The 24100-nt window shown below is 36.1% G+C and overlaps 9 protein-coding genes across 19 annotated transcripts; 4 read left to right on the top strand and 5 right to left on the bottom strand.

Moving 5' to 3' along the window:
- The first annotated feature begins 404 nt into the window (after window positions 1–404).
- Window positions 405–2672, top strand: AT5G44520 (NagB/RpiA/CoA transferase-like superfamily protein). Of its 2 annotated transcripts, none has more exons than NM_001344555.1 (9): window positions 405–658; window positions 796–923; window positions 1221–1290; window positions 1374–1481; window positions 1568–1663; window positions 1748–1804; window positions 1904–2021; window positions 2094–2160; window positions 2244–2672. In NM_001344555.1, exons 1-9 carry the CDS (start codon window positions 428–430, stop codon window positions 2347–2349), a joined length of 981 nt encoding a protein of 326 aa, NP_001331391.1. In that variant the 5' UTR covers window positions 405–427; the 3' UTR covers window positions 2350–2672. The 2 variants fall into 2 exon arrangements, with proteins under 2 accessions (NP_001331391.1, NP_199265.1); NM_123819.4 differs by having other exon boundaries at window positions 432–658.
- Window positions 2673–2736: 64 nt separating this feature from the next.
- Window positions 2737–7401, top strand: TAO1 (target of AVRB operation1; the record flags this gene model as incomplete). 4 transcript variants are annotated; one of them, NM_123818.2, is made up of 7 exons in its annotated part: window positions 2737–3321; window positions 3420–4521; window positions 4597–4905; window positions 5023–6450; window positions 6630–6677; window positions 6995–7017; window positions 7184–7286. In NM_123818.2, the coding sequence occupies 7 exons, from the start codon at window positions 2771–2773 to the stop codon at window positions 7284–7286; spliced, it is 3564 nt and encodes a 1187-aa protein (NP_199264.1). The 4 variants fall into 4 exon arrangements, with proteins under 4 accessions (NP_199264.1, NP_001330713.1, NP_001330714.1 ...); NM_001344552.1 differs by having other exon boundaries at window positions 2771–3321; window positions 7167–7401; NM_001344553.1 differs by lacking the exon at window positions 6630–6677 and having other exon boundaries at window positions 2771–3321; window positions 6954–7017; window positions 7184–7394.
- On the bottom strand, window positions 7124–9516 carry AT5G44500 (Small nuclear ribonucleoprotein family protein). 2 transcript variants are annotated; one of them, NM_123817.4, is made up of 2 exons: window positions 8686–9512; window positions 7124–7806 (listed from the first exon to the last, which is right to left on the bottom strand). In NM_123817.4, the coding sequence occupies exon 1, from the start codon at window positions 9452–9454 to the stop codon at window positions 8690–8692; it is 765 nt and encodes a 254-aa protein (NP_199263.1). In that variant the 5' UTR covers window positions 9455–9512; the 3' UTR covers window positions 7124–7806; window positions 8686–8689. The 2 variants fall into 2 exon arrangements, with proteins under 2 accessions (NP_199263.1, NP_001032011.1); NM_001036934.3 differs by having other exon boundaries at window positions 7787–9516.
- Window positions 9517–10248: 732 nt separating this feature from the next.
- Window positions 10249–10657, top strand: AT5G44495 (ECA1 gametogenesis related family protein; the record flags this gene model as incomplete). The annotated part of the gene is made up of 1 exon (NM_001085240.2): window positions 10249–10657. The coding sequence occupies one exon, from the start codon at window positions 10249–10251 to the stop codon at window positions 10606–10608; it is 360 nt and encodes a 119-aa protein (NP_001078709.1). The 3' UTR covers window positions 10609–10657.
- A 458-nt stretch (window positions 10658–11115) lies between these two features.
- AT5G44490 (FBD, F-box, Skp2-like and Leucine Rich Repeat domains containing protein) lies at window positions 11116–13107 on the bottom strand (the record flags this gene model as incomplete). Of its 2 annotated transcripts, NM_001344550.1 has the most annotated exons (4): window positions 11116–11195; window positions 11388–11643; window positions 11729–11896; window positions 11983–12924. In NM_001344550.1, 4 exons carry the CDS (start codon window positions 12922–12924, stop codon window positions 11116–11118), a joined length of 1446 nt encoding a protein of 481 aa, NP_001318739.1. The 2 variants fall into 2 exon arrangements, with proteins under 2 accessions (NP_001318739.1, NP_001331135.1); NM_001344551.1 differs by lacking the exon at window positions 11116–11195 and having other exon boundaries at window positions 11252–11643; window positions 11983–13107.
- Window positions 13108–13156: 49 nt separating this feature from the next.
- On the bottom strand, window positions 13157–16503 carry DUR (NAD(P)-binding Rossmann-fold superfamily protein; the record flags this gene model as incomplete). Of its 4 annotated transcripts, none has more annotated exons than NM_001344547.1 (11): window positions 13157–13542; window positions 13751–13895; window positions 13974–14103; window positions 14204–14298; window positions 14373–14514; window positions 14608–14699; window positions 14793–14900; window positions 14981–15094; window positions 15187–15311; window positions 15384–15571; window positions 16174–16503. In NM_001344547.1, the coding sequence occupies 10 exons, from the start codon at window positions 15442–15444 to the stop codon at window positions 13316–13318; spliced, it is 1239 nt and encodes a 412-aa protein (NP_001331409.1). The 4 variants fall into 4 exon arrangements, with proteins under 4 accessions (NP_001331409.1, NP_001331410.1, NP_001331408.1 ...); NM_001344548.1 differs by having other exon boundaries at window positions 15384–15490; NM_001344549.1 differs by lacking the exon at window positions 16174–16503 and having other exon boundaries at window positions 13316–13542; window positions 15384–15444.
- A 1291-nt stretch (window positions 16504–17794) lies between these two features.
- On the bottom strand, window positions 17795–18220 carry AT5G44470 (ribonuclease H superfamily polynucleotidyl transferase; the record flags this gene model as incomplete). The annotated part of the gene is made up of 2 exons (NM_123814.1): window positions 17795–18039; window positions 18139–18220. The coding sequence occupies 2 exons, from the start codon at window positions 18218–18220 to the stop codon at window positions 17795–17797; spliced, it is 327 nt and encodes a 108-aa protein (NP_199260.1).
- Window positions 18221–18957: 737 nt separating this feature from the next.
- CML43 (calmodulin like 43) lies at window positions 18958–19966 on the bottom strand. The gene has a single exon (NM_123813.4). The coding sequence runs from the start codon at window positions 19671–19673 to the stop codon at window positions 19128–19130; it is 546 nt and encodes a 181-aa protein (NP_199259.1). The 5' UTR covers window positions 19674–19966; the 3' UTR covers window positions 18958–19127.
- A 973-nt stretch (window positions 19967–20939) lies between these two features.
- Window positions 20940–22962, top strand: AT5G44450 (alpha amino-terminal protein methyltransferase; the record flags this gene model as incomplete). Of its 2 annotated transcripts, NM_123812.5 has the most annotated exons (8): window positions 21116–21247; window positions 21355–21502; window positions 21581–21639; window positions 21730–21840; window positions 21935–22036; window positions 22122–22176; window positions 22279–22376; window positions 22474–22599. In NM_123812.5, the coding sequence occupies 8 exons, from the start codon at window positions 21116–21118 to the stop codon at window positions 22597–22599; spliced, it is 831 nt and encodes a 276-aa protein (NP_199258.4). The 2 variants fall into 2 exon arrangements, with proteins under 2 accessions (NP_001330442.1, NP_199258.4); NM_001344546.1 differs by having other exon boundaries at window positions 20940–21247; window positions 22122–22376; window positions 22474–22962.
- Between the last annotated feature and the right edge of the window lie 1138 nt (window positions 22963–24100).

Raw genomic sequence — 24100 nt, 5'->3', positions numbered from 1 at the left:
CTTTAGGAGATAGGAGATATCATAGAGGACTCTAAATGTGGTTTGCCTCTAGAAGTTAAAAATTTATTTAATTTTTCAAATTTCAGTTTTTTCTCAAATTCAAATTTTGTCGTACTTGTTGTAAAAACCGATGTTTTTTTTCTAATATAATTTAACATTAGATTAAAAAAAAACGGATTAGCTCAAAGACCATAAAATAAAATTTAAGGATATAGTTAGAATTTAAAATTTAGGTTTAAAAATTCAAAAATAATATTTGGAACTTAGTAATTTATGTGTTGCTTTAAAATTATAAAATTATATGAAAATAAATATTTAATATATATTTTATCATTTTTTTTGGAACAAAATATATATAATTTAGCCTATTTTCGTAATTCTCCAAAAAGAAAATGGTCGTGTAATATCGTCGTAGTTCGTACTCCACATGCACCACAAAACTGATCGGGAGATAAGAGCGGTAAAAACCACCGAGTCACGACTCAGTGACTCAAATCGTTCTTCCCACACAAAAAAAATGGTTACTGCGACAGCATCAACTCCATTTTCACTCTCGTCGTCCGTGGTTTTCACGCGCCGTCGTAATTTCAAACGTTTTCCAGTTTGCGCCAGTCTTTCTCCGGAGGTTTCTCCTCTTCTCAGAGCAGCTCATCACACTGTAAGGGTTAAATCGGGAAAATTGAATCCTTGAAACTCAATTTCAAATGGGTATTGTTTGAAATTGTGTTGAAAATTCATAAAATTGAAGAAAGATTGATACTTGATTACAAAACTTTTGTCTGGTAATGTTTTCAGGTGGATAATTATGTAAAGAGTGGGATGATTATTGGTTTAGGATCTGGAGAAGCTTCAGATTTTGCTATACGTTATTTGGGTCAACAACTTGGTTCTGGTTCTTTACATAATGTTGTTGGTGTACCAATGTAAGTCTTTTGCTTCTCTCTCTGATGTTTATCTACTATGAATCCAATAAAAAATCAATCTTTTGTTTGTTCAGTTGTTGAATTTCCCTATTCATTAGTTCTTCGATAATGATTTTGTTGTTGGTGTACCAATGTGAGTCTTTTGATTCTGATTCTGCTGCTGGTTATCTTCTATGACTCCAAATAAAGTATCAATCTTTTTGTTTGTTCAGTTGTTGATCTCTCTATATTCAATCTTTTATGTTACGAGTTGAGTTTTGATAGGCTTCATGATGATTTGTCCTGACCCTTTTTCAGGTCTGCTCGAAGTGCGAGTGAAGCAGCAAAGTATGGAATCCCCTTGGAATATTACCGGGATGGTGTTCAGGTAGCTGCTTCTCTGTGTTTTCTAAAGCGGTTTGATCTATTTCTGCATCTAGGGGTAATGTTTGCAGTGTGACACTTTTGTAGATTGATTTTGCATTTCATGATGCTGATGCTGTAGAAGAGAATACGCTTATTGCAGTTATTGGACGGCGGAGAAGTTCACAGGAAGATGACTATATTCTGAAACAAAAGGTGTATGCAGTTTCGTGTACTTTTTGCAGTCTTTGAATACTCATTGCTTAGCTTTGGGCTGACAAAAGAGAGATTTTACAATACAGTCTATTGTAAAAGTAGCTGATGAGGCAGTCTTCATGATAAAGGAAGAACAATACAAAGCCGGTCTTGAAGGTTCTATCCCTGTTTTAGTTCAATCTGTAAGTAAATTTCTACTGATGAACTTCGTTTTAATCCCTTGGTGATATGATTCAAAACTTTTATTCCTTGAACTTTGATTGCAGCTTAATTGGTTGGCCATAGCTGAGGAGATAGATGACTTGTATCTAGGCGATGCAGAGGTGTGAATCTGCTTCTTTCATAAATGCTTTCTCGGGCTTTTGGTTCTATCGATTGTGTCAAGCCTTGTTTGAGTCATTGTATTTTACTTGGTGGAAAAGGTGTGGAGAAGAGCTTCTGTTGAAAATGAAGGCCCTCTTGGAGGAGACTTTCCTATAGTTACCAGTGATGGTCACAACATTCTTGATGTTATATTTACAACTCCGATTCGAAGCCTCGGTAAAAGCTTATACTGTAACCATTGAAACTTGTGCAATGGTCTCTATTGTTGATGGATGCAAAATCCTGCAGCTGACTTGGCTACAAGCCTTGATAAGATTGATGGGGTTGTGGACCATGGACTAATTATCAAAACTCGGTTAGTTTCTCCAAATTAAGCAGTCAGGTTTAGTATGTCATTGGTCAGTAGTAAGAATCTGTTTTCTACTTTTGGCATTACAGATGCACGGTGGTGATTGCAGAAGAAACTGTTGTAAGAAGTGTTACCTTGCAGACCAGTGCATTGGAGGGTGGTGTACGAACCTATGGACAGACTTTGCAAAAGTAGTTCGTCTCACACATTACCGAAAACGGTGATCCATTTTGCCAGTCAATTTATAAGTCAGTTCATAGAGCAATGCCGTAACTTCTACAAGTTCTTTTTCTATAATCAGTTCATTCCAAACAACAATCAAGGTATAAATTGATTGTACTCATTATATAATTCTGTCGTCATCTTATATGTTGGAAAAATTCTTAAGATTATATTATAGCCTACGTTACAGGGTCAGTGATGTAGTATACCACAAATTTTCCATGAAAATATCATTAAATAATTATATTTGGTGGTAGGAAACATCCATGAACCCTCCTCTTTTGCTAATGTCAATATTCTCTGTCAATAAAGTCAAGTGTCAACATGTGCAAAGCTTCTTTGTTAATAGCTCTGAAAAAACCGTTGTGATCTTGATCGTCTTTCAATCATACTAATGGATTCTTCATGTTTCTTGGTTTATAGAATATTCAGATTTCGTAAAAGAAATAAGAATATTTCTTCTTCTCTATCTTCTTCATCTCCCCCTTCTTCTTTGTCTCAAAATTGGTTGCACCCTGTTTTCTTGAGCTTCCGTGGGGAAGATGTCCGCAAAGGCTTGCTCAGTCACATTCAGAAGGAGTTTCAAAGAAACGGAATCACACCGTTCATTGATAATGAGATGAAGAGAGGAGGATCCATTGGTCCTGAGCTCTTACAGGCTATTAGAGGATCTAAGATCGCGATCATCTTGCTTTCGAGGAACTATGGTTCTTCGAAGTGGTGTCTTGATGAATTGGTGGAGATTATGAAATGCAGAGAAGAGTTGGGTCAAACAGTGATGACCGTTTTTTATGATGTGGATCCATCTGATGTGAGGAAGCAGAAGGGAGATTTTGGGAAGGTTTTTAAAAAAACTTGTGTTGGAAGACCAGAGGAGATGGTACAGAGATGGAAGCAAGCTTTGACCAGCGCTGCAAATATACTCGGGGAGGATTCTCGCAACTGGTAGTTTTTCCTCTCTAATGCATAATTTGTGTCATACTTTTCTTGTATATATGTATGATTATATGAACTCCAAATATGATATATATTGTTACTTTCAGGGAAAACGAAGCGGATATGATCATTAAAATCTCAAAAGATGTCTCCGATGTGTTGAGTTTTACGCCATCAAAGGATTTTGATGAGTTTGTTGGCATTGAAGCTCATACGACGGAGATAACTTCGTTGTTACAACTTGATCTGGAAGAAGTGAGAATGATAGGGATTTGGGGTCCTGCTGGTATTGGCAAGACGACCATCTCCAGAGTTCTATATAACAAACTCTTTCATCAGTTCCAACTGGGCGCAATCATTGACAACATCAAAGTACGTTATCCAAGACCTTGTCACGATGAGTACAGTGCAAAGCTGCAGTTACAGAAAGAATTGTTGTCTCAGATGATTAACCAGAAAGATATGGTGGTTCCTCATTTAGGTGTTGCCCAAGAGAGGTTGAAGGACAAGAAAGTTCTTCTAGTTCTTGATGACGTCGATGGGTTAGTACAACTTGATGCCATGGCGAAAGATGTACAATGGTTTGGCCTTGGAAGTCGCATTATTGTCGTAACTCAAGATCTAAAACTTTTAAAAGCTCATGGGATCAAGTATATTTACAAAGTTGATTTTCCAACTTCTGATGAGGCTCTTGAAATCTTCTGCATGTATGCTTTTGGTGAGAAGTCCCCTAAAGTTGGTTTTGAGCAGATTGCTCGGACGGTTACAACACTTGCTGGTAAACTCCCGTTAGGACTAAGGGTTATGGGATCATATTTACGGCGAATGTCGAAGCAGGAGTGGGCGAAATCAATACCAAGGCTAAGGACCAGCCTTGACGATGATATTGAGAGCGTTTTGAAGTTCAGTTACAACTCCTTAGCTGAACAAGAGAAAGATTTATTTCTTCACATAACCTGTTTTTTCAGAAGGGAAAGGATTGAGACATTGGAAGTATTTCTTGCAAAGAAGTCTGTAGATATGAGGCAAGGGCTCCAAATCTTGGCAGATAAATCTCTCTTATCTTTGAACTTGGGAAATATAGAGATGCATAATTTGCTAGTACAACTAGGCCTAGACATTGTTCGTAAGCAATCTATTCATAAGCCTGGGAAACGTCAGTTCTTGGTTGATACTGAAGATATTTGTGAAGTACTCACTGATGATACGGTAAGTTTTAATATTTGTCCTTCATTGTCTTTGGCCTGTACAAATAGTATACTTATTTCTTTTGATCCATTTCAGGGTACCAGAACTCTTATAGGCATAGATCTTGAGTTATCTGGTGTAATCGAGGGCGTAATAAATATTAGTGAAAGAGCCTTTGAAAGAATGTGCAATCTCCAGTTCTTAAGATTCCACCATCCATATGGTGATCGTTGTCACGACATATTGTACTTACCGCAAGGTTTGAGCCATATATCTCGAAAACTTAGACTACTTCATTGGGAACGTTATCCACTGACATGTTTGCCTCCCAAGTTTAATCCGGAGTTCCTTGTCAAAATAAACATGCGAGACAGCATGCTCGAGAAGCTGTGGGACGGAAATGAAGTAAGTCATTGCTATTATTATCCAATTGTTTAAAAGTGTATATGTGTGTGTTTGAAGCCATATGATCTTTACTCTATGTTCACAATATATTCATGCTGCCTTTATTTTTCTGGACAGCCCATTAGAAACCTCAAATGGATGGATTTGAGTTTTTGTGTAAACCTGAAGGAGCTTCCTGATTTCTCTACTGCCACTAATCTCCAAGAATTGAGACTCATAAATTGTTTAAGCTTGGTGGAGCTTCCCTCTTCCATTGGGAATGCCACTAATTTACTGGAATTGGATCTTATTGATTGCTCAAGTCTGGTGAAACTCCCCTCCTCTATTGGGAATCTCACAAATCTAAAAAAGTTGTTTCTCAATAGATGTTCGAGTTTGGTGAAACTCCCTTCCTCTTTTGGGAATGTCACTAGTCTCAAGGAGTTAAATCTCAGTGGTTGTTCAAGTCTTCTGGAGATCCCCTCTTCCATCGGGAATATTGTTAACCTCAAGAAAGTATATGCTGATGGATGTTCAAGTCTGGTGCAACTCCCTTCCTCTATTGGAAATAACACTAATCTCAAGGAATTGCATCTACTGAATTGCTCGAGTTTGATGGAATGCCCTTCTTCTATGTTAAATTTAACTCGTCTCGAAGATTTGAATCTCAGTGGATGCTTAAGTCTGGTGAAGCTCCCCTCTATTGGGAATGTTATTAATCTCCAATCATTGTATCTCAGTGATTGCTCAAGTCTAATGGAACTCCCCTTCACTATTGAGAATGCCACTAATCTCGATACATTGTATCTTGATGGATGCTCGAATCTACTGGAGCTTCCCTCATCTATTTGGAATATCACTAATCTCCAATCATTGTATCTAAACGGATGCTCAAGTCTAAAGGAGCTCCCTTCCTTGGTTGAGAATGCCATTAATCTTCAAAGTTTGTCTCTTATGAAATGTTCAAGTTTGGTAGAGCTCCCTTCCTCCATCTGGAGAATCAGTAATCTCTCATACTTAGATGTCAGTAACTGCTCTAGTTTGCTAGAGCTCAATCTTGTCTCGCACCCCGTGGTTCCAGATTCCCTAATCCTAGATGCAGGAGATTGTGAGTCTCTGGTGCAGAGACTAGATTGCTTCTTTCAAAATCCAAAGATTGTTCTCAACTTCGCTAACTGCTTCAAACTGAATCAAGAAGCAAGAGATCTCATCATCCAGACATCGGCTTGTAGAAATGCGATATTACCAGGTGAAAAAGTGCCTGCATACTTCACGTACCGCGCTACTGGTGATTCTTTAACAGTGAAGTTGAACCAGAAGTATCTTCTTCAATCTTTGAGATTTAAAGCTTGCCTTTTGCTAGTTGAGGGTCAAAACAAATGGCCAAATTGGGGGATGAATCTAGTAACTTCTCGAGAACCAGATGGACACATTGTTCTGTACACACCAAGCAGCCATCTTCAAGGTCCACTTTTAATGGAGAATCTGTATACATTCGAATTTGAACTAGTGGTGACTTCCAGTGAGTTCGTTTTGGAGTTCAGAGCTGATCGTTACAAGTGTGCGGTAAGCGAATGCGGCCTAATCCAACTCTTTTAAATCCCTTTATGTCCATGAGCTTCAGAGGTCAGTGGAGGCTGTTATTTTGCAGTCTTTGAGATTTGAGACAAACACTAGACTGAAGTTAGGGCATGACAAGAGCTGAAATACATTAATGCTATATGATGAAACATTTTCTTTTAAAGTTGGGTCGATTTGACAAGTTTGGTGTGCATGTTGTGTGGTGTCACTTAGTATGATTATCATTACTATATATGTGATGTTGGTAATATGTATAATTTATCAATTAAGTCACAGTATACATCTATGTGTTTATATGTAGATATTACAGCGAAGCTAACATTGTATGAAAAGTATTTGTATATGTTTGTATACGCATATTACTTCATTCCTCGAGTGCATTTTGATCTTGTTGCCAACCTCTGGTCTTCTTTATCTTCTTTAATCCTTGGTCTCTCTATTAGCATATCTTACAATTAAACCTCTATTAACAATGATATTGTCTGCAGAACCATATCGAAATAAAGGATCTTGTAAATCTAAATTGCAGGACCAGTACGAGTCAAAATCCCCGTAAGTGACTTCTTCATTTTCACTTGCACTCTTATTTAGTTTATCGTGACTGGGAAGACAGATGATTTGTACTCAAGCAATGCAGGGAAGAGAAACTGGTTCTTTCACAAATTATTTATCGGGGTTTTGGTTCTATTGATTGTGTGAAGACTCGTTTCGTTTGTAGGAGTTGCAAGCCCTTTTGGAGGGATTTTCCTATAGTCATTAGCAATGGTCAGAACATTCTTGATGCTATACTCAAAACTCCAATGCCAAGCATCAATCAGTAAAAGCTTTTCCCTTCAGCATAGTAAACTCGCACATCGCTCGATGTTTGATTATTTAAAATTACGTAGATAATGTGGTCAAAGGCCTGGATACGATCGGTGGGGTTGTTGAACAAGGACTCATTATTAAAAAAAAACGGTTAGCTTCTACGGAAGTTTTAGATCAAGCGATCGGGATTTGCATGTTTAGTTGCATGTTTAGGAGGGTGGGTGTCTGATCCAGTGTAAGACTACCGTAAGATATTTGTTACGTACATAACCAGCAACATAGCCTAATATATGTTGAGAACCGAATTGCCAGTCAAAACCATTGAGAGCCTCTTTTACAAGTAATACATTCAAGTTCATGGAGCAAGGTTGTAACTCCTACAAGTTCACTATTTCTAAAATCAGTTGCTTTTTCCACGAGAAATCACCAATATGAACTCATCAATTCTCTGAGCTTCACGGAGAAAAACGCTACGACTAGCCGAGGGGTAACTCAATCATGTGGATGTTGCTTTCGTTGTAGATGAAGTGACTCCTACAATCCAGATCGAGAAAATTGTACTTAGCAGATCTTTCTAACAGAGATATTAAAAAAAAAAAATCATCCAATATCATATGCCAACAGAGAGCAAGGGCAAAAAGATGTATCCACAAGTTCTTCCAATATAGCTAATGAACCCTACAACATCTACAGCTTTCCAAAACAAAATTCACGAACAAACCTTAAACAAGGATCATAAAGGTTCTACTAGTTGGGAAGATATTAAACACGTTTAAAAGTGAACTGAGAAGTTCATCATGAGTTATTCATGCTTCTAAAAGTGTAATAAGGGTTTTTCAAACTCATTAGAACAACAGGCAAGAGAGTTTCTGAGTGTAAGTTACAGGATTCACAATGTGATGATTCTAGAATGCTTTATAGTAACAAACCTTTTAAAGTGATCATACTCTTAAGGAAACATAAGAAGAAAAGCAACTGACAACAAAGCACTCATCAACAACCTAGAAACTGTGCAAGCTAAGACAGTCATGAGCAGACTACTACTCACAACACATGCCCAAGCTAATCAAGACAAGTTCAATTCCACACAAATCACACATGGCCAAGCAGACTAGAAATTGCTGATAAATTATAAAGGCTAATTAAGTAGAATTTCTGTGTAAGTTATCAGTTCAAGTTACAAGAAAGTTTTTGTGTAAGTTAAAGGTTTCACAAATAAACTATCAGCAGACTAGTAGAGACTGCAGCTAACTTATGATTTATAAACTTCAGTCACTACACAAGTCCAAGCTAAATCAAAATAAGTTCAATTTCAACCAAATCTCACATCATAGCCAAGCTACACTTACAAGCAACCATCAGCAGATAATAAAGGATAATCAAGTAGTGTTCCAAAACTTGATAAACAGCTACCTAATCAATGTTGCTGATTATGGTGATTTGGCGGAGCAGGTGGCATGCCAGGATGAGGCGGAGCAAACATCGGAGCACCACCGGGGGGAGGCATTCCAGGGCGAGAAGGAGGCGGTCCTTGCATACCATGAGGTGGAGGAGGTCCTCTCATCATACCACCAGGTGGAGGAATCATCATTGGCCTTTGCTGTCCACCATACTGAGGCGGTGGTGGACCAGGATACGGTGGTCTCATACCATAAGGTGGAGGAGGACCTCCTTGACCAGCAAAAGGAGGCTGTGGTGGCATTTGTCCCGGAGGACGAATAATCTGTGGTGGTCTAGAGATCTGAGGCTGCATCATTCCAGGAGCAGGTCCACCAATTCCACGAACAGGACCAGATAAACCAGGCTGAGCTTGAACCAATGGACCAGTAGGTACTCCACGTCCAGCAGCACGACCGATTCCGGGACCAGCCACAGCGGTTACAGATCCAGATTTGGCGCGAGATTCTTCAGGTGGCGGTGGACCTTCGACAGTCATCGAAATCACTTCTTCTCCTCTAAGTAAAACCAAACCAAGCGTACGACGCTCTTCTCTTTCTTCGTTCGTCTTCTTATTACCTTTCGCCGGAGGAAGTTTTCGAAACTCTTCGCAGTCGCCAAGAACAAGATTCATGTGGCGATCGAACGCCATGAATTTTCCGATTAGCTGTCTTCCGTCTTGGATTGTTACTCGCATCCTGTAGTTTATGAACTGAAGCATCTTGGAGCTCTTCGACATCGACATTTTTGCCGGCGACTTGTATACGCCGGAGAATTAAGCGAAGAGTTTTGGCAGTGGAATTGGGGAAGAGGGGGAATTTCTACGGTTTTATTCGAGAAAGAATGAATGACACTTTCCTTCTTGTTGGGCTTTGTTTCAATTTGGGCCTAGTTAGAATGGGTTAGGCTATACATAACATAGGTGTATTGCCTTTTTTTTTTTTTCACCATTTGTCAAATTAATTTATATAGTATAGTTTTGTAAATTTATTATTATTCATTGAAAAAACTTTAATGATTTCTTTTTGTCTAAGAGCGAAAAAATTATTATTATTCTCTTTAAACTTTTATTAAATCGTTGAATCTCCGAGATATTGTACATAGAGTATTGTCTTTAGATTCAAGAGACCATTTTTGCTGTAGAATAAAAAAAAAGGGAGAAACGAACAAAAGATCTACCAACACCGAAGGATTAATATTAACTGGATTTATTGGATTAAACTCTGAATTATTTCGGTTATACATATATCATCTCCTCTCATCGATAGTAAAGTAATAAATATTTCTCATAGAGGTGTGTGGCTGTGGACTATCTTTTAATTTTAGAAACTGCTCACTCAATCAAAATAAGAAACTGCCTGTTATTAAATTACCTAATAAAGATTTGAAAAACGTTTCATAAAGACAAATTCAATTAGTACCACCATAGTTCATTTCTTCCCCTATAAATAAATTTGATCTTAGTATTGTTTATCACTCAACAACAAACACGAGAAAGAATTATATATTGGAATATTTCAAACATTTTTTTTTTTTATTATGGCTATAAAAAACGTGATCTTATTTCTAGCGGTTTTATGCATTGCATTGTCTGTAAATGCCCAATTACCACAATTTCCGGCACTTTTTCCTTTTCCATTTCCATTTCTACCGAGTCCCGGTGTACCAGGATTACCTGATATAACAAAATGTTTATCATCTGTGATAAATATTCCAGGGTGCATCGTAGAGTTTTCGCAATCCATACTCTTAGAAAAGTTCGGCAAGATAGGTTCAGCTTGTTGCAAAGCAATTTTGGAAGCCGAAACCAATTGTATTCCGCAACTTCCGTTCAATCCGTTTTTTCCTCCTATGCTAAAGGAACAATGTTCAAAAACTGTTGGCGGAGCCTCCTACTAAAAATTAGAACTTAGAAACCAATAATGTTAACCTTTGCTTTCTTTTTTTTCTTTTTTTTTTCTTTTACTTTGTTTAAGTTGGAAAATACGATTAGGTTTCCGATTTGTATCAAAATTTTTCAACGATATAATAACATCATTAATAACTGGTCACTTTTTCCTCATTTTTACTTAACAGTTGTCTATAACATTTTTAACTAAATTGCACATTTGGATTAGTATGTTTTTCACATCTCATATCTTGGTTGTTTTTGATTCCTATAAATGATTTACGAAGGAGCTATGCACTAACCAGTGACCTCTCATATAAAAAATTCAATACTAAATATTATGAAAAAACCTATGTTGATCGATGCTAATCTAATCGGCCAATGCGCTCACAAAAGAATGCATTGGCTTGTTACACCTAGATGGCTGCAATAGCAACATCAAAGCCAACAGAAAGAGAGTGTCCGCTCGGACGGCCATATGGACATGGTCATGACCAAATGACAGCCCTACTCATAGATTACCTCCCAGATGGTTCTAACAGATAGGCGTCATCCGCTGCCAAACTACACCTCTCATTTTCCCCACCGCAAGACCCGGCTGGAGAACCAAACCACTTGAGGCAGAATCACAATCTTTGAATCTTCCAAATTATTAGTCACCTTTTACTTTAAATAAAAATTTCACTCATAACATCAAAATGTAGTTCCAACAAAAATCAAAATCCAAGTCCAAATATCTAAAAATGCTAGTTTTGGTCTTATCAAAGAGCTGCCTAAAAGTCTTTATAACCGTCAACAACAGATATGATTTGACACATGCTAGATCGCCTCGGTAATGCAAGGAGATTCTCGAAGGCAACCAAACTTTTCTTACGCATGGGACGGCTCGAATGCACAACAAGTTTCTTGAGAACTACTGAGTTCTCTACAAAGAACCTTGCTATTCCAATTCCAAGAGAGATTATGCCGAATCTGCTGATTTTTATCTCTACAAACTCCAGGGATGATAACAAACACTGAGGCACGGACGAGAAACTTACTGACTTCTGCAAAATACATAAGATTAATGAAAATATATGTAGATTTATTATATAACAAAAACATTTTAAACGAAGATTAATTAAGTTTAACCTCTAGGTTTTTGCAATAAATCACCAAGACCATGGATTTTAGATTCGGAGAGTTATCAAGAAACATCGACAGGTTTATCCCTCGGGACCATGAGATTTTTACTTCCAAACTGGACAGGTTGCAAAACTGGGGTGTTGATTCTTCTCTCAAGAAGTAGAAAGACATGAACTGCTTACATTAAAAAAAAAAAGATAAGAATATGGGTAAGTAAAATTTAGTGATCACATGTATATATATGATTATCATTGACATACCCACATAGCACGGTCAGAGATGATCATATCTCTAACTCTGGAGATACCGATGAAAAAGTTACGGGCCACCTTGTTATGAAAAGCACGTTCAATATAAAAGAGGCCAACAATTTCAATCTTGGCTAAGGAATCCATATTGCTTACGATTTTACTCCGCGATATATCATCTCCGATCTTCAAATATTTTAGTCTAGGTGCATCAATCAAAACTCCAAAGTCTAAGCTATAATACCCATGAAAGCCTCTACGGTGCTCACCATAATCAAAAGCTACAAAAAGACTGGTTAGTGTTTGGGAAAGCACTCGTAAAACCTTTACATTATCATCTACCTTTCTAACAATACTCAGATCTTCAAGAACAGGGCAAGATGAGATAAAGAACTCTAGACACGTCTCATTGGCATAAACATTTTGTTCTAAATGCATAGTCTTGAGACAAGGTAATGAAATAGACTCAACATTACCCAACAATACCCGATGGAGTCTTAAGTAAAAAAGCGTCTGAGTAATATAGAGGGTTAATGGCATCACTTCCAAACACTTTTTCTTCCAAAGAAGACACTCAACATCAAGATGCTTAAGTTTATGGGTAGCCACAAAACCAATCCATCGCGTGACACAAGACTTGTTATCATTCTCATGCTCCTTCCGAATACTTAGCTTAAGCTTGTGCAAACATGAATTCTCTATCTTAGAGAAATCTATAAACTTATCTATAAAACCCACAAATGCATTGTTACTTGGGAATGCACTAGAGTTCAAATCCAAGTCAGGAATCAAAAGCCAGACACTTTTCCACCTACTGGACAAAACACTAGTACTAACAGCTTCCTTTGTCGGAAGATAAAAGAGTACCTGAGATATCAAAGCGTCAGTTAATTTACTCATCAAATCTTCTCTCGCATCTGAGAAACCTCTACACCGTTTCACGGATTCCTCCATCACGCAAAATGGAACCGAAAATCTCACAAGAAATTTAAGAAACAGATTATCAAAGAACCTTAAATTAGTAGCTCTCGAGTGAAATCACGTAAAGGGTATTGTGTGTTAGAAGATGAGACGGCAGAGAAGAAGCAAAGAAAGAGTGTTTTAGGTTCATGTGGCCAATTGGTTATCTCCCTCCTCAAGCTTTGTGATTCTCAAAGTAGTCTTAATTTCTGTTTATTTGGGCCGAAGGGCCCAATAACTTCATAAGAGTTTGGAACGCTGCGTTTAATCGTTTGGTAAAATATACTCTTTATATATAGCCCACAAAACATTATGCCAATTTATAAAACGAAATTGAAAACAATAAAAGCTCTTTAAGGTGATGTGTTTTGCTCTGTTTTTTAGTTTAATAAGAATTATATCCATGAGGATGAATTTTTTGCCATCTCCAAGCAACTTGAAGACTATCTTGAAGATTAGTGAATCGAGCAGTCCAATTCAAATCTTTCAAAATCTTTGTTGGATCACTGTAAACCTCTGCGTAATCTCCCGGTCGTCGAGGCAAGAAATCTACTTTGATCTCAACTCCTGTCGCCTTCTTACATGCCTCAACGAATTCTTTAACCGATCTCCCTGTTTAACCAAACCACAAAACGGTTAATGTCAGATTGTAACTCAAATCTTGTGCAATGAATTCAAATTATGGAAGTAGACAAATCAGCTTCTTGATGACTACATGGAAGCTGGATGTTTTGGAGATTAGTTTGGACTTAAGAATCTTTCGGTTATAAGAAGAAGTAAAACAGAGTTATTGTGTAGTGAAAATGTTAAAAGTCAAGACCTTTTCCGGTTCCAACATTGTAGATACCGACTTTTCGAGGCTGAGCTTTCTCGAGAGCCTTCACGTGAGCATCCACGAGGTCAGTAACATCTATATAGTCTCTAATGCAAGTACCGTCCGATGTTTTGTAATCCGTTCCTTTCACCTACACAAACCATATCATATAAAGGATGTTGCAATATATGATTATAGGTTATAGTTTTTTTTTAATAATGGTTTTTACTTGTAGTCCGGGAATGAAACCACGAGCTGCATCGAAACAAGCACCAGAAATCCTTCCTTGCTCACGAAGTTCGGGTCTTGGCGCTTCTCCTAATCTACCTCCTGGATCTGAACCAATCACATTGAAGTATCTACAAAAGTTTATAAGGTTCATCAGCAATATTTGCATAATTGTTTCATTGATCATAGAGTAAGAACAAAAAGTACTCAATGAACAGAACCAAACCAAACCTTAAGATCATAACCGCCATGTCAGAGTTCTTTGAGAAATCCAAGATCATATCCTCTGCCATCTTTTTAGCTTTTCCGTATGGATTAATCGGTACCTAGATACATTATTTTCCATTAAAAAGACACGGAGAAAGGGGTTTCATCACTCGCAAATTCTAAGGTTATTTACCTGTGGAGTGTCTTCAGTAATCGGCATTTTTTCAGGCTCTCCATATGTAGCACAAGTGCTAGAATATATCAGTTTCTTTACTTTATGTCTAGCCATAGCTTCAAGAACTCCTAACGTGTTTGATGTAATGTTATGGTAATATCTGCAATAAACAAATATGTAAACAATGAGACCCAAAAAACTAAACTCTTGCAGCTATGTTTAGATATATAGCACGAATATATAAGAACTCTACTTTAGAGGATAAAGAGTGCTTTCTCCGACATAAGCTACCGCAGCAAAATGCATTACAGCGTCAAAAGCATTCTCCGAGAAGATTTTCTCGACCTGAAAATATATTCAACGGATAAGTAAAAAAACAGAAACCAAAACTTTTAACCTTCAAAGGATAAAAAATATCAAAAGGTTATAAAAAGATACCGCTAAGGGATCTCCTAAGTCAGCATAAATGAACTGAAGTCTTCCTGTCTGCGGGAATAATTGCTGTAAAGTCTTAACCGCACCAAGATTTCCACGCGAAAGATTGTCCTGTTGCGATACAAAAGTTAATTAATGTATTCAAATTTCATCAAATAGTTATTGAAAATTTTGAAAGTAGTCTAAGTTACCACAATGGTTACGCGGTATGAATCTCTAAGAAGTCTTAAAGCCGCATGTGACCCGATATAACCAGCACCACCAGTGACTAACACATGAGTCACTCCTTCCTCTCTTTGAGAAAACTAAAAGCAAACGCAACAAAACCGCCAAAAAAAAAACATTATGAAAATGTAAAAGTTTCGAAGGTTTTTAGAGTATGTGACTAAGGAGGTACCGCGCTTGGAGATGTGAAACTTGAAGATTGACTGATCACAATAATGGCTAAAATTAAGAGTGAAGCTACTAAGAGAAGCTTTCCAGTGAGATTGTTCTTTGTTTTGGGTTCTAAGCAATCCATTTCTACAAAATCCAAAACTTTATCAGGATTATGATGATCATAAGCAAATTTTGTTGGAGTAATAATCTTTCTACCTCCTAGAGACAAAGGTCTTGGGCTTCTTCGTTGAGTTCTTACTCCAGACGAATTTAGCATTGAAAAAAACCTCAAATTTGTTCTGGTCTTAGAATTGAAACATAGACTTGAGACCAAAGCAACATAGAAAATCCCACAAAAAAAAATCAGTATCTAGCAACAATGAAGATCATGTTGCTGGAGATTGCTGCAAAACAAAGGAAGAATTTACCAAAAAAATAAAATTATTGCTAACAGAAATATAAAAGGTCAAAGCTACCAAATTCTGCATACATTTTTATATGCATGGAGAAAACAGAGAGATAATAATATATGTTGCAAGTGGGACCTTAATCAGTTAGAAAAAGTTGAATTTTATGAAACCATTTATGTAAAAGTGAGAATATAGGGAGTTACTTTTACATTCAACTGATAAATTATAAATATATTATATAAAAATAATGAAAAGATTATAACAAAATACTTTAGTCAAAAAAAGTTGCATTAGGAAAAAGAACAGAACAGAGTAAAACAAAAAGTGGCAGAAAGAGTCTTGAAAATGTAACAATAGTCATCAAAATTGACTAAAACGCCGATCAGTTTCAAGAAAACATTTTGATCCAAATTCCGATTCCGATTTCGATTCAATTTTATAAAAATAGGAAAAATCACAAAATGGTCCTAATCAGTAAAAACAGAGTTAAAAACCTATGTAGAAGATTGGTGATGATGATGATGAATATGAATATGATGATCATGATCAGATTAGAAACAACACATGGAGAAAGAGAGAGAGAGAGATTTGTGCACCTGAGAATTGTGAGAAGACGAGAGAAACAGAGGAAGGCGTTAAAAGAAGGTTTGGGGTATAAAACGGGCGATGTTAATAACGAAGTATGAGAGAAACTCGTGAAGAGGAATAACGTACGAGAGAATCAGAGAAAGAGAGACGAGAGGAAGAAGACGAAGAAACTCAGAGAGGAAACGTGAATTGCAAAACGAGAGCACGACTACGACCTGGTCGCGCACTCTCTTTCTCTCTATAAGCGTTTTTTTTTTCTTCTTTAATATATTTTTGGTATTCAGAATATAGTTATTTTTTTAGATCATGGAAATAATTTTTAGTATTTATCTCTTATTAAGAATCTCCTTTTTATAAGGTTGTTATATTTATCTCCTTATATATGCATAAATTTTAAGAACCTTCATTATGGCTTATACAATGGAGACTATATAGAACATATCCATAAATTTGGAAATAGTTAAAATGACTCTAAAAATGGACACTATTAGGATTTAATTTTATAAATGTGCAAATAATTTATGAATCTACTTATTTTGAACTAAAAATAATTATAAAAGGTAACAAGCAATAAAAGAAAGATAATATAATGTTTTGTAAATATAGTGGTTGTTTGGTGTAAAAATATATCTCACTTGAACAAATTATTTACGTTACTATAAAGTATATATACTAGCGTTCTAAAGCTTCCGTACGTATAGATTTATTTTACAAAAAAAAAAAGGTTTCTTCGTAGACGTAATAATTTTGGAAAATATTAAATGTACCAACAAGAAATTGTTTAACAAAGAAAAAGAAAAAAAATATTTATCAACATACAATCAAATCCTGAGTAAAAAATATAAACGTAGATAGTTTGGCTTTTTAAGCCAATATTTACCTTTTTGAAAAGTAACTGATTTTTTTCTTCTTCTAACTTAGTATGTCTCACAATAAAAGAAAAATAATTAAAAAGTTTTCGTTTGGCCACCTAACCTAATTTTAAAGGCTGACAAATATAGTTTAGAAGCCAATGTGGAGTGGCTAACTACCCTATAGTTTAATCAAAGTCAAACAAAGAGTTATGAATCTCTCTTGGATATTAAACAAAAATAACTATAATACAAATTATTGATGATAAATGGAAGTAAAATAAGTGTGGCTGCTTAGTTGTAGCGACTGCCCAACTATCTAACGTGTTTGGCCATCGTAGTCAAATCAAATTATTTGATCCTACATTTTGCATGCAATTATTTTATCAATTTTCACATATATACGCAACTACTAAGTTGGAGTTTTTTTCGTTTGACACTTTAACATATATACAAAAAATATATACAACTACAAAGTTGGAGTTTAGTTATATATGTAATCGTTTGTTCATCTTAGTGAACACTTAAAGTGCGACACTAGTGTATTTACAATATAAATCTAAAGTTATTAAAACGAAAAAGAAGAAGATTAGTTTTCCGATTAATAATTTTGTTTGGATAAAAATGTATTCGAATTAGAAGAATCAACAACTATTATGTGTAGTGAATTGGACCAGTGAGAGCTTGTCTTGCTAGTATATCCGCACATTTGTTCTGCTCTCTATGATGGAAAGTGAACTTCACCTCCGTGAACATGCAATGCCAATGACTGATTTCATCAAAGGTAATGTCGAAGTCGAGGATTTACAGCTTTGCCGTTGATTAGCCGGATGATAGAGAGGTTGTCCCCATCAAACTCGATCTTTATGTAACCTAGGTTCCATGATGATTGGAGTGCCCATATCAGAGCCGTACATTCCGATTCTTCAACCGGTGCCCTACCTTGGAATTTACTCATACCGCATTCCATGAAAGTCCCATGTGAGTTGCGGATTATCCACCCTAATCCAGACCCACTGGTTCCTTTATGGTGAGATGAATCATAGTTACATTTTACCCAGCCTCTTTGTGGTGTTTTTCATTTCACTCTAGGAGATCGGTGATGGTGAATGTCGTTATGACCTTGTTCCGAAGTAGCAATGTTTTCAATCCATTCTCTTGTGTCAATAACGGCTTGTTCTACAGCTTCCGTTACTTCGATCATTTTGCGATTAAATACTAGATCATTTCTGCATTTCAAGATTCGCCATAATAACCAAAATGGGAGTAGACTTTGAAATTTGACAATAACATCACCTATTTACTTATCTCTTCAACTATATAACAACTATACTACATCAATAAAAAGAAGTCGATTAGAATGCTTGTGTTTTTGATGTACTTTAGCACATAAGATAAGACTTAATTCCCTAATTTTAATGTATTTTTTCTTTGGGGGGCAAAATACCTTGTGTTCATTCATTCAAACGGATAAAACATTACAAAGCTGAAGGGTTTTGCCAAATTAAGGCTTGATACAACAAGTCTAATAACGTAACATAGTGCAAAAATAGATAGTTCGACAAAATATCCAAAAGAACTCGGAGACGGGAGCAATATAGCACCAAGTCAAATTCCGGTTTGATGTACATGCAGGAAAAGCATATAGATTACATAACCTTTTTCACTGTCTCCATTTGCGATGAAATGTTTTTCGTCTGCAGATATCCACTGGGACTAGGTTATTCATCATTTCAAGCATCTGATTCGCATAAACATTTGCAACCCAAGCGATACCAAAAGTAGGTCCTTTGGTGCGAAGAATATCCTCGCAACTATGCATGTATATAATATATAGGTGTGTTTAACCATATATATAGAACAAAACATCCATTGTATCTGTGAACTTAGAATCCACATTGGTGGGCTCTTCTGCTCGTTCAAACCACTTTTTTAAACTCCAAAAAAAAAAAAAGTTCCAATCAGACCAAAACACAGTTTAATGTTGAATTGTTGACCATGCAATCAAACATTACACAAGATATCTATCTGTAACTGTTTTGCATTTAAGAAGAAGTTGTTCTGAACAATTTAAAAGAGAGAATCAAACGACAAATTATTTATCCAAAGATTCAAGAAGGAACAACAACAGTTTGCATCATGTTCTTGAATTCGAAAAAGTCAACGCGACCATCATGATTACTATCAACAGAGACAATCATCTTCTCCACTTGTTCAATCTCTCCTGCTTCAGGTAATCCAAGCTTCTTCAAAACCTTTTGCAATTCCACAGCGGAGATAAAACCATCTCCGTCTTCATCGAACACATTAAAAGCTTCTTCAAGATCTGATTCCGGAGACCCATCACAGCAACTTCCTTCTCCTCCAAAGAAAGATTCGTCTAAGGTTTTGTGGAGTGCAGCAAAGTCATCGAACCGGAGTCCGGTTTTGTCCGGTTTGATGAAAGAATCAACTGTTGACTTGAGATCGGAGAAATCAGCGTCGAGACCGAGTCTTGAGAGTGCTTGACTTAGTTCTTCGACGGTTATGAATCCATCGTTATTTTTGTCGAATAGGTCAAAGACTCGGTGGAGACGAAGAGCGTTTAGACTTGGACTTCGTAGTCTGAAGGAAGAAGATTGTCTTGAGAGTTTCTTCTTCTCGTTATTGATCTCCATTGTTACTCTTCTTCTTAGTTTGTTCTTGGTGGCTCTGTTTGATATAGTCGGAGACTTGAGAATCACGAGGCAGAGACTTTACTCTATTATTATATAATCAAAGACTTGGAATAACGAGGCGGAGACTAAATAGATAATATACAATATGACTAAAATAAGGTATGGGCACAAGTACGCATTGTTCGGCAATTACTCGTTACTAGACTCGTATCTGTCTCGAAAATTTAAGTACCCTCTAGAGATAAAGCGGATAACAAGTCGGTTAATTTTATTATTTCTAAGCCCAAGTCAAGTATCAAGTATTACAATATTTGTTGATATTTGCCAAGTTACTTGCTTCGTTTTGATATTTGTCCCGTTATTCGTTATTTGTATTTGTGATTTGTTGTTACAATGTTACTTAATGCTTACTTATTTCTCTTTTGAATTTTGATTTGATAATGTATAGATTTTGATCCAAAATAATATCTATGAATGTTTTGTAATATAAATGAGATTGTTGATTTGTTTCTACTAAGGTACTTTGCAAGTAACAAGCCGAGTTTTGTTATCTTCCAAATAACAAGCTAGGTTAAGTTACTTGCAAGTAACAAAATTTTGGACAGGTATTTGTTATAGCAAGTACTTACTCAAACAAGTCAAATATCAAACTTCAATTTCAATTACTTGTTCGGGTCAAGACGAGTTATAAATACCTGAAAAATAGCAAGTATATGCCTTGCACCTACGCATAACTATATAACAGAAGCACATAATATTTTTTTACTATGAGCACAAAATTTTTAAAATGTCCCTTTCCATAAACCAGTAACTTTTTTTGGCTGGAACTAGTTATTTCGAATTAGTTAACATATCGAAAATCAATAACTTTATAAGCCAGTGTTCAAAAAATGCTCTAGATACTTATTGGGCTGTGATCCAATGTCTATCACTTAAAACATCTAATTGAAAATTAGACGATTTTAAATTTTGAGCGATTAAAATGTTTACAACATGCATAAAACATTGTAAATATGTTATTAGTTATTAGTTATTACATATACAAATTATACAAATACATGATTTAGAAAAATAAAAATATCAAATCATAAACAAAATTTAGACAACATCTGAACATTTAAAAACATGTATATGAAAGTAAAATTTATAAATTTAAATCAGTGTAGTTAGAAATTGAAAAAGTATACTCAAACAAAACCTATACAATTTGGATAGTCCGAGACCAATAATAACAAAGCCACTAAACCCGAAAAGCCCAATAACAACAAATGTCGTCTTCTCTTCACAGCCCATTCGTTTCCATTGGTCACTTCCATTGCCACCACAACAACCAAAACCATATCTCGCCGCCGCCGTCGACGACGACGACACTTGCTTCACCACCGTATCGCTATCAACAGAGGAAAGAGATAAGAAGCGTGTTAACTCTTTCTTCTAATTCCATGGATATTTGTGGCGTTGATTCCGAAGGGAAAGAGTTTAATAGCGTACAAGAGATGTGGAGAGAAGAAATTGGAGAAGGAGACGAAACTAAAAAAACCCAATGGTATAGAGATGGTGTTTCTTATTGGGAAGTAAGTATTTGAATCATCTGATCTTAAAAACTTTTACCTTTTCTATGTTTTAGTTCTCTTTAAAGTTCCTTAGTTTTGAATTTGTGTGTGTTTGTGTTGTTATAAAGGGTGTTGAAGCTTCTGTTGATGGAGTATTAGGAGGATATGGGCATGTGAATGATGCTGATATTATAGGAAGTGAGGTTTTTCTTAAGACTCTTTTGCAAGAAAGATTAGTTAACAATGTTGGAGCTAATCAGCATTTAGTAGCTCTTGGTAAGTCTCTTCTCTCATTGGTGTTCATTGGTTTTTTGCCATATGTGTGTTCTTACAAATCACTCTAATTATTTGTAGATTGTGGATCTGGTATTGGAAGAATCACTAAAAATCTTCTGATTCGATACTTTAACGAGGTGAAGTGTATATTTCGATGAAATTTACATGTTTTAGTTTCTGTTCTTCTCTGTTTTTGATAACCAGTTTTGTATTCTTTTTTATCTTAGGTTGATCTTCTTGAGCCTGTAGCACAATTTTTGGATGCAGCTCGTGAAAATTTGGCATCTGCAGGCTCTGAAACGCACAAAGCTACTAACTTTTTCTGTGTACCTCTTCAGGTAATGTTCTTGAATGATCTCTCTTTGCTTTCTTTATCTTTATCATTGTGTTCAATTTCTTCACATTTGCGTTGTGTTTGTTATATAATCATAGGAGTTTACTCCAGCTGCTGGGAGGTATGATGTAATATGGGTTCAATGGTGCATTGGGCATCTCACGGACAATGACTTTGTTTCTTTCTTTAACCGCGCAAAGGTAAAGACTTTCTTCATTGCACCATGTTCAGTTAGTCCATGTTTTTGCTGCTTAATCTTCATGTGATGTTCTTGGTTGATCTCAGGGATACCTTAAACCTGGTGGGTTTTTCGTCGTGAAAGAGAATCTCGCTAAAAATGGTTCCTTTTCGCTCTCTCTCTCTCTCTCTCTTTTGGATTCTCACTTTGGTATTCTTATGATCTGATACTAAACTGCTATATATGTTTGTTTTTTTTCTGCAGGATTTGTTTTGGATAAAGAGGATCATAGCATCACCAGATCGGATCCATACTTCAAACAGCTCTTTCGCCAATGTGGGTTACATCTCTATAGAACAAAGGTTGACTTCTTTTGTGTGTTTATAATCTTGATTTCATAGAATTAAGAACTGTTGGTTCAGAAATTTACAGTCTTTTCTCCAAAACCATAATTTCCAGGATCAGAAAGGTCTTCCACAAGAGTTATTTGCTGTAAAAATGTATGCGTTAACGGTTGACACACCACCCAAAATCCACCGAACCAGGTCAAAAACTCGAAGCAACAGACCGCAGATTATCAAATGACAAAGCTTCCGATTGGTTTACTACGGAGTCTTAATCGTTTGGTGTAAAGAGAGAAGCTACCAAAGGTGTTGTAAGATCTGGATCAAGGCTTGGCTGCTTCATTGTCACATGGTTTGGTTTTGTGCATGCTCGATTCTCCTCTCCTCCATCACCTTACCAAGTCATAAACTCTCGTGTACTCATGACTAAACCTGTTTCTGCTCCATTCTGTTTTTTATCTGATAATTTGTCCGGACTTGAAGAAATTAGAATTGTGATCCTTTTACTGTAGCCACATATTCCTATACCATTTTTGTTTAAAATATTTAATTGTACTATATTTCGATGTTCTACAAGTTAATCCAAATAAGTTTTCTATTATTTAGGCACACATTTATCCAAAGAATTTACATAATTCATTGCATTATGCAACCTAATATTATTTTCCATCATTCCACGCATTCACTCGGAGCCTATACATGTAGAAAACTCATCGCATCATCTACAACTAGAAGTACTTAATTTAGTTTCTTTATAGATTGCGGAAAAAAAAACAAGTTATCCCTAAACAAAAAAATATCTGCAATATTTTGTTGTCCCATAACTCATTTTATCCCAAAACAAAAATAAAAAAGTCTTATCCCACAACTTATTTTATCTCGAAACAAAAAATGTCTGCAATATTTTGTTCCCGCGCAGAAGACAAGGACTGGTCTATTACTATATGACAATTTAATCTAAAAATCTAGAAGGCATGGTAACTCTCGCCATAAATGCATCCCATAACTCATCCCATGGAAACGTAGGAAGGATGCAGGGGAATATAATGGACGAAGAAATCACAAGGCCCAGAGAGAAGGGACCAACTACAGAAAAAGAGAAATTCATCTCCTAAAGATAACTCTAATGCCAACTGGAAACATCCTCCTCCAGGGTGATTCAAGTGTAATGTCGATGGGGCATTGAGAGGTATGGGCTTGATAATATGGAATCATGAAGGCAGATAAGGATGGGAGCGAGAGCAATCCCGAGGGCAAGGACAATGATTGAGACATAACTTGAAGCTTTGGTATGGGCAGTCTTGTTTGTTTCCAGGTTTGGGTACATAAGGGTGATTTTTGAATCTGATTGTCGAGTTAATCACCAAGGAGGATATGAAGTATATGGCCCAATCTTAGCCACTACTGTAAAATATATAGAACTTGTCACATTACTTTGAGGAGATGAAGAACTTACAATGGCTTCAATTGAGAGTATAAAGTCTCTGTTTTATGTTCCTATAAAGCTTTAGGCTATACTTTTCTTCAAATAACCGATGCACAAATTGTAAAAACGTTTATTTTTCTTTGAATCTAATTTAGCATTTAAATTCAAATTAAAAAAAAAAGAATTATGAGCAAGACATGGAAATGGAATGCTGACATAATTAATAGCGAAAGAGTCTCTTTCTTTTTGAATTATGATCCTAAAGTGGGGTTAAATCCGATGTTGAGATAGAACTTGTGATGTTGATCTGGTTAAT

Source organism: Arabidopsis thaliana, chromosome 5 (genome assembly GCF_000001735.4).
Source record: "Arabidopsis thaliana chromosome 5, partial sequence".
Taxonomy (NCBI): Eukaryota; Viridiplantae; Streptophyta; class Magnoliopsida; order Brassicales; family Brassicaceae; genus Arabidopsis; species Arabidopsis thaliana.
Note: the sequence above shows the minus strand (reverse complement) of the source record. Positions and strands in the feature narration are given on the sequence as shown.